General features: G+C 32.9%; 3 protein-coding genes across 6 annotated transcripts in view; 1 reads left to right on the top strand and 2 right to left on the bottom strand.

Moving 5' to 3' along the window:
* Positions 1-13046, top strand: part of Lap1 (leucine rich repeat containing protein 7 lap1) — a 50528-nt gene that overhangs the window by 8195 nt on the left and 29287 nt on the right. The gene's annotated exons all lie outside the window — the stretch shown is intronic.
* Positions 33-5373, bottom strand: Dbct (Dihydrolipoamide branched chain transacylase E2). 2 transcript variants are annotated; one of them, XM_086905619.1, is made up of 6 exons: positions 4832-5373; positions 4613-4734; positions 2855-2979; positions 2037-2586; positions 710-1105; positions 33-456 (listed from the first exon to the last, which is right to left on the bottom strand). In XM_086905619.1, the coding sequence occupies exons 2-6, from the start codon at positions 4643-4645 to the stop codon at positions 220-222; spliced, it is 1341 nt and encodes a 446-aa protein (XP_086761745.1). In that variant the 5' UTR covers positions 4646-4734; positions 4832-5373; the 3' UTR covers positions 33-219. The 2 variants fall into 2 exon arrangements, with proteins under 2 accessions (XP_086761745.1, XP_003691792.2); XM_003691744.4 differs by having other exon boundaries at positions 4613-5244.
* Positions 6430-13046, bottom strand: part of mGluR (metabotropic Glutamate Receptor) — a 29907-nt gene continuing 23290 nt past the window's right edge. Inside the window, exons 6-7 of the mRNA XM_086905617.1 lie at positions 11786-12257; positions 6430-9351 (exon numbers count right to left, since the gene is read on the bottom strand). Coding sequence (XP_086761743.1) covers positions 9206-9351; positions 11786-12257 — 618 coding nt within the window. The 3' untranslated portion in view covers positions 6430-9205. The remainder of the gene's footprint in view (positions 9352-11785; positions 12258-13046) is intronic.

The following is a 13046-nucleotide window of genomic DNA, read 5'->3' as shown; positions in this document are numbered from 1 at the left end:
TAGTTGGTTGTGCAGCAATAAATAAATTAATATTTACGTATAAAATGTTTTCAAATTTGTATTATTCTCTTCATCTATTCTTATAAAATCGAAATACAATTATAGAGATTCTCGATTGTTTATTACATATAAAGTTCAAGTCATTATATATATATATATTAAAAAAAATTTCCATTAAAAAAATGCTTATATATACAATATATCAGACATATATCATTTTTATACATTTAATAATAAAAATACAGGATTTTCTATATAATATTTCCAAAAATTGGAATACTTTGCCATTGTAACACCATCCACTACCCGATGATCGGCGGCCCAACTAATAGAAATTATATTTGTAGCTACAATGTTTTGTTTATCATCAAATCGTGGTAATTTTTGTATTTTTCCAAATGCGCCGATCACAATTTGCGGAGGAACAATCATTGGTTTTGTATATGTTCCACCAACCTATAAATAGTAGTTAAATTTTAAATATATTATTTTAAATTTATTTTAAATATATCGATATTATGTGACTATAACAAATTGTTATTGACATATAAATTAATATGAAATATATTAAATAAGAGAAAGAATTAATTTAAATTTGAAATTTAAATTAAAATTAATTTAAAATAATTTTAAAATTTAATTCAATTATTTAATAATTAATATTATTTGATTTGTTTTGATTCTTTTTAGAAAATATTTTTAAACTTACGACACCGATGTTCGACAGTGTGAATGTTGTATTCGATAAATCGTTTAGTGAAATCGAAGATTTTTTTCCAAGTTTTTGTAATCGATTCAATTCTTTAGCAATCTCTATGATATTCAAATTTTGAACATCTTTAATATTCGGTACAATTAAACCCTCAGATGTATCCATAGCAATACCAATGTTATGGCTCTTCTGAACGTGCAACACTTGATTTTCCTCATCAAGCCAGCTATTTAGCTGTGGCACTTTTTCTAATGCTCTAGATGCAGCCTTTATGAAGAATGGCATAAAACTTAAAGAAATGCTTTGATCTTTTAGCGAGTCTTTCACTTCGTTCCGGTAATCTATCAATCTGTTAACGTTACACTCATCGCTGTATACGAAATGTGGTATACTCTGTAAATAATGCTATATTTGTCAATTTTATATATTTTTTGCAATGGATTCATTTAATTATATGTTTATTTGGAGTAATTAATGATGTTAGTATACAGACAAACATATATACTTCATATTTGAACATAAAGATATAGAATTAAAAGATGAAACGATTAAAATGGTTATATTTTTTGAAACATTTTAACATTTCATCTGTCAATGAGAAATTTGGGCCGAGTGCTACTCGGATTCGATCGATCGCTATCAATCGTATGTATGAACGTCATTTTCAGACGACGCATTTCTATTATCGAGTTCGTCATAATTCTCACATTTCAATCGCCGACATAATATATTGAAAATTCGCAACATGATAATTAATCTAATTCGTTACTATTAAATTATAAATTTTTTATTTCTTTTTTGTTATTGATAAGACTCATAATTTAAATTAATTTTGTGATTAATTGATAAACTAGTTTATTCAGTCATTAATTTACCTTTTGCTATGTATTATTTTATGCTAATTAACAGACTGTTTATTAATGGTAGCTGTTATACTACATGAAACATATGATAGGCAAAATTTTGCTAATTTTTACGTGGTTTGCATTTTAACTTAAGTTATATTTAATAATATTGCAATTTCAAGATATTCATTATGAGATTCACATATTATACATTTTGTTATTATCTTAGAAAATCCTTTCTTAATAATAATATATAAATAATTCAATTTAAATATAGATTTTTCATTTTTTATATGAAATGAATTCAATAAGAAATGAAAAAATAAAATATACATACATAAATTTTTTAGACATAAGAAAGAATATAAACATAATCAAAATGTTTTAAAACTATTCTATTAAAATAAATGATGTAAATATATTTTTTTGGAATTTCAGTTTCTGCAAAATATTTTCGCGTAATAAAAAATTCAACTTACCAAGGATTGCGTCATCATTTTCCACATATGTTTGTTATAACCTTTTATCGGCACCACTGTCTCCACTGTTGATTTTTCTTCGACCTTTTTTCCCATAGGGTTAACAGGAATTTTTTCCAAATGACTCAATATATCTTCTTTAAGTACTCGACCACCTTTACCAGTGGAAACGACATCCTTTAAGTTAATATTCTTCTCCATAGCTATCCTTCTAACTGCAGGAGTGGCTAAAGTTTTTTCTAACCCATATTTTACTATGTGTTTTTCTTCGTCACTTTCAAAATTTTGTTTATTTTCAGTATTTGTGATTTGTTGTTGCTGCTGCTGCTGCAGATTCTCAGTGATCGTTGTCCTATCTTGTACTTTTCCATTATCGTCATTTAGTTCAATGTCCAGCAATGAATTTCCTATCAGAGCTATATCATTCACCTTGTAATGCAAGGCTTTAATTAATCCGTCGTAACGGCTAGTAATCGTCACGGATGCTTTGTCGCTTTGAACCTCACAAATGTTATCGAATTGAGACACTCGGTCACCTGGTTTCACGTACCTATACATTTGAATACATGGAACTATATTTCATTTGTCTTTTAATGACATTTGGAATAAAACGCACTATTCGCACTATTAATGGATACTTTGGATGTATTTATATATAGGTTATGTGTTTTTATCTAAAAACAATTTTTTTTCTCTCAAAATGTATATATTTCTCAAAAAAAGATAGTTTAATAGTAATAGTGGTAAAAAGAAATGATCAGTAATTGCGAACGTTTCGTGCATATAACGATTAACGGAAAATTCATTGTTTTGCTCACCATTCTTTTATCGTGACGTCTCGAATTCCTTCTCCGATATCCGATAGTTTGAAGGGGACGATGGTTCCGTATCGAAAGTAGCTTACGAAGAAAAATCGACATTTTTGATCGCGTATATTTCTACCCTAAATAAACATTGACTTCTTTGTATATTCGTTAGCAATAACTTGGGAATTTTTGCTTCTGAATAATTTCGTATATCTATTTTAAATTTATGTTAGAAATAAAATAAGAAAATTAGATATTTGTAATTACAAATACATTCAAACTTTAAAAAATATTATCTTATACATTGAATTTGGCGTATTGAATTCGTTATCGATTGTTATTGAAATGCGATCAATTTAATTTCGATTATACAATCGATTAGTGTCACGTTCTGTAGCCATCTTTAGTTTGAATTTTGACTTAAGCAAGTGAATCGGATGTGAATAAAGTAAAGTAAAAATTGTCGAAAAATAGAAATAAATTAGTGATTTAGAGAATGAATTAACAGTAAAGTGTATTGTTGCTTCAAGATATTTCGAATCGATATATAAATTAAATTAACTGGTTCTGGATAATTTTCTCAGATTTGAAGACGAATATATTAAGCTTAATGGGATTAAAGGAAAAAACATCTGTACTGGTAAATGATTATCTATTTACACAAATTATCTTATCTTTTGATATTTGTATTAAGCGAAACAAAACATATACTTAATATAAATCAAGTGTTTTAATGTTCTAATATTTTGTTATAAATATTTGAAAATTAATTATTCAGATGATTATAATATGTAGTAGGAAACATTAACCAATCACGTTATACAATTTATAGAAATTATCCAATCAAAACAATTCTTATTTCTTCAGTTTTTTCTATTTTTAAAGACTATATAATAATCCATTATTTAATCAAATATACATCATATACTCAATTCGAAATTTGAAATAGAATCAAAACGAATAGAAATCGAATTGGAAACCTTTCATAATTCTCTATTAATTCCGTTATATATTTTGACAAAATGTAGACGCTTTTAGCAACTTTGATCAGATGGCTAGGTCGCGTGTTAATTTCATTTATTGCGACACGGTTACGTGTTTATTACTTTAGTAGTTCTCTGATGTATAATTTGCTCAAAGACCACAAAATGGAGTGTATCGTAAGAGGTGACATTCTCTAGCAGAACATATATTGGCTCTCTAAAGGTTGAACAATCCCAATATAAACGGTATATAACTAGATTGCTAGCCATATCTACGTCATATTGATTAAACACATCAGACGATACAATGCAAAAAAATATTCGTTGTTTTCCTTGTTTTTTAAATATTTTAGTTATTTAATTTGATTTTTGATATTAAATGCGACAAAATTATCATATTCTTGTTAGTAATAAAATAATCGTAAATATTAAATTTATTCTCATCTTCATGCTTAAATCAATCATTTAAATCAATATTTGATATTTTAGAATTTTGTTCAAATTGAAATATTTCGTAATTCATATATAAATAACTTCATCTATCATGATTTATTTTTTTTTTATTTTTATATGACATATTTATATGACATATATTTCAATTTAAACGTCATTTCAAATATTGAATACCAAAGTGATTCGATTTGTAATGGAATAGTTCGTTTTGTTCGTTAAACGCGCACTCGAAAATTACCGAAGATAACCGAAATTACACGATGATATCATGATATCTATAATGATTTGTCGATTCGTGTTAAGATATATCGCTTTAAATTCAGTATTCTCTTACCAAAAATATTAAAGACTTCTTGGTTATTGCCATCGCTTTACCAGAAAATTGTCACCAGTTCCGAATATAATCGAGATTTTCTTTTGAAATATATCGCAGCTGATGGAGAAGTGGAAGATTGTCTATAATTATAAAGATATAAGAGTGTGGATCTTTCAAGCAAACTTGTTATTACCATTGCGTCAGTATTATTATCAAAATAATATATTGTTTACGTACTTGGAAGAGAAATTACGCAACTTCTGTATCAGTGGCACTGGTAAAGAATAAAATTATTTTGTACTTAATGAACAATTATATTCCATTACGTTCCTTTGATGTACAAATGTTAATTTCAACGAGTTCTTTCTGGTTTTGTTCGCCATTGATAATATTTATGATCGTTGTTAATCAATCAAAATTTTGACATTATTTAAATTTAAATGCACATTCGACCCACATATTAATGAAACAACTGTGATAACGATTATTTTCAAATATAATCATTTGATTGCTTTTTCGTTTTCTTCCGGTCAAACATATTTACATAGAATCGAATATCAGAACATTGTGTCCTTCTATTTCAATGATTTTCTCGAATATTTTCAGTTTTCTAAAAAATTTGAGCTTTGCATGCAATACAAGTTATGAATATTCTTACACAGGTCACTCAATATTAAAATACATGTAAAAATATTCTTTCATAATAATTAATGTATAAGTATTGAATACAAGAGTGTGAGCTATATGACATTTATATTTACAGAAAATTAAATAAATTTGATTCTTTTTTATTATGAAAATGACGAATCAAATTCGATTGTTTATTAGCATTTAAAAATATAAGAAATATACAAATATAGGTTAGATCGCGATGCGATTCATAAAAATGATTGCTATTTATTATTAAATTATAATTTTTAAGATTTTATATAATTTTACATCATATTAACGTGTTTTTATTTGAGAAACACGAAACACTTGCTAATACTGTGCAAATATCATCTTGAAAAGTATTTAAACCAATAGTTAATCGATATTAAAACACAACGTAAAAATTTTATTAATATTAAAAATCAACGAAACTGTAAATGTAAATGTAATCGGTCATCTAGGACTCAAAGCATAGCCGGACAATTTGATTCTCGTTGGCTGCTAATTTATCTGTCACTAAAATCAGGTTACAATCCCATAAGTCACTGTAGCGAATGTGACGCTCATGTCACCGGATTTACGTGCCTGTATGAATTTTCTGATTGTAAAGTTAACTGAATTAAAATTATTTTATCAAATATATCAATATATATATATATATATATATATATATATATATATATATATATTGATCTTGGAATAATAATTCAGAGATTTCGAATTACATATATGATCGTATTACATATATGATTTATCTCTTTATTTTATATAATATATTATATAAATTATAATATTAGTTAACGTAAGTTAGTTACTGATATAATATGCATATGCACATAATACATATATATATAGACTATATTTTACTAAAATAAATGACTATCATTATTACAGAAATGATAAAATGTGAAACGATTTAAATTGGTTAAGTGCATAGTGAATGTAGTACCATATTTTTTTGGCGCGGATTATGAATTCGGTAAAGAAATTTATTCAAATATAATGCAAATATCGGAATCGAGATAAATAATTTATCTAATTAAATTAGGTTTCTGTTAAAAATGATTAAATTTTTAATTTATCTAATTAAATTTGACCAATTTATTTTTTTTCTTAAATAGTAATTGGAACGAAGGAAAGGAACTATTTTTTTTAGGTATAGAACGAATAATAAAATGGCATAATTTCATTTGACGGGGCAAATCTATTTCAATGCTTGATGTTATAATAAAAGATACAAAGTTATCTTTTTGCTTCGGTTTCAAGTATAATTCCCCATCGTATTAATGTTTCCCCACGCTTTTCTTCTTTCAATAATGAATTTTGCGTTTCGTAACAAGTATATTTGAATCATTCGCGCGTTATAATTATCGAAGATTACAATTTCAGGTATGAATAGTTCGCAGTAACAAGTTAATTTTTTTATATCTCGATTTTTCTTAACTACAGTCCAATCTTTGCAGTTTAAGCGAATTATAATCTTCAAGGTCGCGCACGATCGTTTTAAATCACACTCTTTCGTGTTCTCATTTTCGCGTACTTTCCACTAACCATCTTAGGCTACCACCGAGATCAAGATGTTGTTTTAATCGAACAGGTCGAGTGTAAATTCTGATATTGGTCGAGCCAGGTTAAAGGTTCGCCTTAAAGCGATTTATTTATTGTCTACTGTTCATGGAAGAAATGTATATGTGTATATGTGTGTGCGCGTGTATGCGTGTAAATGTATGTGTGTATATTGAATTTACGCCGTCACGTAGTCGGCCTAGTTTCAAAATTTTCCACCATTCATTTTTCCCCTGTCATTGTCACTTCTCTCTGACTCTTTCTCTTCCCTTACATTCTTCCTGTGCTCCAGTTATTGTTCTAAAGTTTCGCACGGCGAACTATCGAATTGCACTTCTTTTACGATCCTTTTTTATTGACTGTTGGTAATTCCGTTATTCGCGATCCGAACGACCGCTTTACCGATTGTTAGAAACAACATAAATAAATCTTTATAAACGCTCAACTCGTTAGAGATATCGATGATCGAATATACATCTAAGGGAATAATAACGATCTATCCCGTAATCCCAAAAACGATTCCGCATCGTTTCACAATCCCGAGACGATTAAAAAATATCGAAGAAGTATATAATTCGAATGAAAATTTAATTTCGGTCCCCGATATTATAACGACTTTTTTCGAATTGCGAGATGCAACTTGGATATCGACGGAGCATCGCGAATAAAATTAACAAACTCACGCAATTATTATTAGGCGTCCCGAGGAAGGAACACATGAGATCTCGCGCAACGATAATAACTCTGTATATATGTATAAGTACGTGTGTGATAAATATCCTATTTTTAATAACATGTATATAATATATATACATCTCACGGAATGTAAATATTTTTCTCCTTTTTCTTTTTTTTTCTTTATATATTATATATATATATATATAAATACATATATATATATAATATAGTTCGTCAACGATCTACGTGGGAGAAGTGGACAATGAACGTCGATCACTCGAAACAAGCTAATTATATATGCGCGAGCGAACCATTTCCGACAGAATAATTTCTGGCACGAGCTTATCCCTTACGCGCGAACGCACACCGTGCACGCACGCCAATGATTTAGCACAGTTTCGAACTAAATACCGAAAGAGAAAACTCCATTCGGTCGCGTCATTATTAATCGTAATCGAGTTTAATCATCGATACGCGGGTGAACACGCTGGTTTAATCGTGCCAATTAGTTGGTTCGTTAAACCAATAAACGATACAAACATTGTAAAGTACATTTGCCGGTCACAGATTAGCTCGAAACAACGAGTCGAATTTTTCTCGTGGATTTACATTATCTTTATCCTTGTGTCCGTCAATTTATATTCGTTCGAATACGTATCCTCTCCATAAGTACGTGGATACCCGTTTAATTATAATTTGCATCAAGGAATACAATAACATAATGTTAAATATGGCACGAAGAATATTCAAAATTTTTTCTGTAATTATTTTTAATTGTCTTGATATTCTGACGAGTTAATAATTCGAAGCATTTAATTAATTAAATTACTCAACGGAATACCATCAGATATTATTAAACGCATAAAATTTAGCCAAACGAGCATCGCTTTATAATAATAATAATAATAATAATAATTTACATTATATATCAGTCGTTCGTTAAACCAGCACGTATCTACACACACACACTTATGCACAGAGGGATATATGTATAAGTTCAAACTCGTGCCACCAGGTTACGTTCGTGTTACGACGGTATCTAATAACATATATATATATAAATATCCGTATTTACGTATTCATATATTATTCACGAGGATAACCGTTTGTAACAGTAACAATAACAATAGCGATCTCGATTACGATCGAGTGATCTTGATATATAATGAACGAGCGAAGACGACAGTTTACGACGACACAGATATGATCCAGTGTCGTGTAATTGGATAATAGGCAACGCGGATTTTTTTATTTAAATAGTTTGCTTAATTTAAGGAGTCCACGCACCACTTTTAATCGCACACCACCTGCGCGATACGTAATAAAACGGGAGAGAAATCTATAAGTGTATATATATACACATTGCGTACGTTCATCTCTCTTCTTCTTTTACTCGTCGAATCGAAAGACACGATTCTACCGATGGAAGGAAGTTGAGCTTACTCCACGTCGAGGAACCAGCGTATCGTAGAAACAAGCGGACAGAAAAGGAAGAATCGGAAGTGGCCTCGTTAAGACTCGTCTCCACAGATTTTTACCGTTGCTTCTTTTTGCCGCGCAACACGTTTCTCTAAGCTCGCCACTACTATCCTCTTTTTATTAACACGGATTCGCACTATTCACTCTGCTCCTTCGTTCGGAAGTTCAGATGGGAGGAGGGAGGTTGGCCGGCCGCCAGGATGTCCCCCTCTCTCTCGAGTACGAATTATAGCTTCTCTACAGCTGCGCCACTTGTTCGTTATTAGTTTTGCTCGATGCGTTCGATGCCAGGGAGATCTCTGTCACTCCTACCGACGTCTGCACCGCGGCCGTGAGCGCGCTTTGAAGCGGCATGCTCTCGCTGGTCAGCTCGCATCCCGTGTCTGAAATTTATTAAATTTTACGCCCATAGATTTACCAGATGAATATAATAGGATAAATAAGATAAAATACGTGAAAAATGTTCGAATCTTCGAGCCGCGTTCTTCAAATTTATTTTCACGTACTTTTTATTTATTCGCAACGCTGAAACGCTGTCACGAAGAGGAAATCTCTTCAAATGTGGACTCGTTAAGTATGATTCAATCCCTATTAAAATCCTGTAAAACTTTGAACGTGTCAATTAGTTCCGCCACTTGACGCCTTAATTCGCGATACATATGCGACACATCGGTTCCAACGATTATACACACTTGGCTGATGCCAAGCGCCGATCTGAAACGCGATGAAAGGAAGATTTTAACGGTAAGTTAGAGGGCGTCATTTACGATCTCTTCTCGCGAATTACGTAGGGGACAAAGAAGGATCGTCGTTGCGGGAGAAACGGTGAGAAACGATGTAATTGGAGAAAAGTTGGCGGTGTATTTTGCGTATAGGCGCAATCCGCGCGGGCTTTGCATTCGGGAAAGCGGCTTTAAACTTCCAGCGAAACAACACCGGAAAATGAAAATTTCCACTATTAGTTCGAAACTTAACTTCGCGGAGAGTTGGAAGGAGCAAACGGCTGGCGGCTGGCCGGCCATATCGTTCCTCTCTGATGATCATCGAAGTTAAACCGGTTTAATTGGAATTGATATTTGGTCAGGGGAAAGAAAGAGGGAGGAAGGGAAGGAATCTTTCTTCGTTCGAAATGAAACGAAAGAGGAAAGAATCTCTTCTCTGATAAATTAAAATTGGATATTTAAAAGGGACTCGAGAGAAGTGGAATCTCTCCGTATTTAAACCGGCGTTGAACTTTTTTTTCAGCGAAACAGATTCGATCGAAGAACAACGCCGTATCGTTAAATCGCCCGATCGAAACGGAAACGCACGAGGGGGAAAAATAGGTAGAGAAATGGACTATTACTGGATGATTGACGAGGATGGAAAAATTCTAAAATTACCGATCGCGTGATAAGAGCGGCGTGACGTATCGATTGTTCGGATTAAAAAAAGGTTAAAAAAAAAAAGATAGGCTTGACAGAGAGGAGGGGATGGGCGAAAAAGAAAAAAAAGAGAGTGACGAGAAACATTGTTATTCGATGTCGATGTTTTGATACCATAGATAGATGGCGCGAACAAGGACGAGTCGAAGCTTCTCTCGAGAGTGAAAAATGTCGATCGTAATTAGCGTTAAGAGGTTCGATCGAGGCGATATTAACCGCGTGTTTCGATTCCTCCTATCCTATAGTAACGAGCGGATAATTAGTACGCAGTTAATAATACATTCCGGCTGATCGATCCTGGCAAGGAGAAGCCTTGATTTTAGACGAGTCATCTCTCTCCCTCCCTCTCTCTCTCTCTCTCTCTCCCATTTAGAGAATCGATCGTTTCGAAATTTTCGAAACGAAACACTCGCCCCCCTCCTTTGAAAATTTAATATCTCGTAACATCGGGAGGGGGGATTAGCAACCAGCGACGACTAACGATTCTCGCGAAATTCCACGCGCAAATTGCACCCTCGCTATGATGTTGCTAAAATCGAGCTACAGAACAGAGAAATTCTAAATAAACGGTAATCGATCCACAGCGTTATCGATGGGCAAAAATTCTTCGACTCGAGAGAAACGAAATCCGCGAAGAGGAAAGGAAATTAGCGATTATCGTTCAAAGAAGAGGAGAGGGGAGATCGAAACGAAATTCGATGGATCTTCTAATCTCCACTTTTCCTTAAATTCCTTCGAATTTCGAATTTTTTGCGCTCGAGTCGAGTGATCGGCGAACAACAATCGACTCTTCTATTTATAAGGCTCGGCGGGGATCGGGTTACGCGAACTCGACTCGAGAGATGGACGATCCTACGAAATTGCGATCCCCGCGTTACGAGGCGTTGGCGGCGTGCCACAACCGGTCGTTCTCTTCGTGATTTCGCGAGTCGAGTCGGCGGATTCGGATTATTATTAGCCCCCACCTTCGTCCTCCATTTTCTAAAAATGGAACGCCGGCTTATATCGTATATTTCGCGTTTCGTTTCGTTCTTTTTTTTTTTTTTTTTTTTTTTTAAATAGAATCTTAATCTTGGTCAGAATTTTGATCGATGTTTTCGAGGAACGTTACGTTTCACGTTTCACGCTCGGGATAATTAAAGTTTCGAAAGGGAGAGAAGGTCGTAAAATTGTCGAATTCCTCTACGGACGATATTTTATATCTCGCGGCGGATAAATCATCCTTTCGCCATGGAAAGAGATTGAACCAGTTTTCCACCAGTCAAACCAATTTATACACGTGCATATAAGCCAAATCTTTCGAATTATTCTTTTAAACGAATACACCTTCGTCCCTCGTTTTTCAACTATATGGTTGCTCATTTTTCAAGCACAGTTTGAAAACTATACTCACATTTGGTGATGGAGGAGGTGCCTGCGCTGCTTCCCTGTTTCTTCGACTTGTCGCCCATGGTGACCTTCCTCCGGATATTTTTGTCCGGTTGGAAGAGGATGATGTATATCTTGGGGGAGTAAAGGCAGACGAGGGTGACGGTGGCGCTAAGGCTGATGGCCACGCAGAGGGTGGTGATCTGTGTCTCGTGCGCGTTCCCCGTGCCGAAGTAGATGGGGACGAACGCCAGCCATATGATGCAGGTTGTGTACATGGTGAAGCCGATGAACTTGCTCTCGTTGAAGTTCTCCGGTATCTTCCGCGTCTTCACCGCGTACACGGTCGAGATAAGGATCAGCAACGCGTTGTACAACTGGGAGAAAAGGAAGCTCATGTCCTGGATGTTGCACTTGAGGATCACCTGCTTACGATCCGGGTAGAAGAATCTCGTGCCCGGTGGCTCGATGATCATCCACACCAGCGTCAGAACGACCTGAAATTACAGTTTTTTTCTTTTGTGTTTTTTTTTTTTTTTGGAGGGGGAAAAAAGAAAGCTAAATTTGGACCAATTCCAAATTCCTCGATCACAATTTCTTCCACTTTTTCGAGTATCCGTGCAACGGTTGCAATTCCATTACATCGATCGTTACAATTTCTTCAATTTTTCTAAATCATTCATTCGAATGTTACTCGATTACAAATTTTTTTAATTTTCCGAATCTCCATATACCGAGCAATTCCATTACATCGTGGATAATTGATTATTACGATTTCTTCAATTTTCCTAAGTCATCCAGTCCAAATTCCACGAAACATTTGATCACAAATTTTCCTATTTTTCTACATCCCTGCGCACCACGCAATTCCATGACATCGTGGAAAAATTCACTATTACAATTTCTTCAATTTTTCTAAATCATTCATTCGAATGTTACTCGATTACAAATTTTTTTAATTTTCCGAATCTCCATATACCGGGCAATTCCATTACATCGTGGAAAATTGATTATTACGATTTCTTCAATTTTCCTAAGTCATCCAGTCCAAATTCCACTCGATTATAAATTTTCTTATTTTTCCTCATATACCAATGCAATTCCATTACATCGTGGAAATTATTACAATTTCTTTTCAATTTTTCTGTCGTCCAAATTCACATGAAACACTCGATTAATTTCCCAATTTTTCTAAATCCCTATATAGCACGCAATTCCATAACACTATTACAATTTCTTTTTAATTTTTCCAAGTTATTTAAATTCCATAAAACTTTCGATCATAA

The sequence above is a fragment of the Apis florea genome, unplaced genomic scaffold, assembly GCF_048593485.1.
Source record: "Apis florea isolate Af1SG1 unplaced genomic scaffold, ASM4859348v1 contig_2411_pilon, whole genome shotgun sequence".
NCBI lineage: Eukaryota > Metazoa > Arthropoda > Insecta > Hymenoptera > Apidae > Apis > Apis florea.
Note: the sequence above shows the minus strand (reverse complement) of the source record. Positions and strands in the feature narration are given on the sequence as shown.

Excerpts from the sequence above, each read along its gene's own strand:
- Dbct (XM_086905619.1), bottom strand. The coding sequence starts at position 4,645 with ATGGCAATAACCAAGAAGTCTTTAATATTTTTG. Across the intron at positions 2,980-4,612 it reads AGAAGTCTTTAATATTTTTG|GGTAGAAATATACGCGATCA; the intron begins GTAAGAGAATAC and ends ATGTTTATTTAG. Across the intron at positions 457-709 it reads CACTGTCGAACATCGGTGTC|GTTGGTGGAACATATACAAA; the intron begins GTAAGTTTAAAA and ends TACTATTTATAG.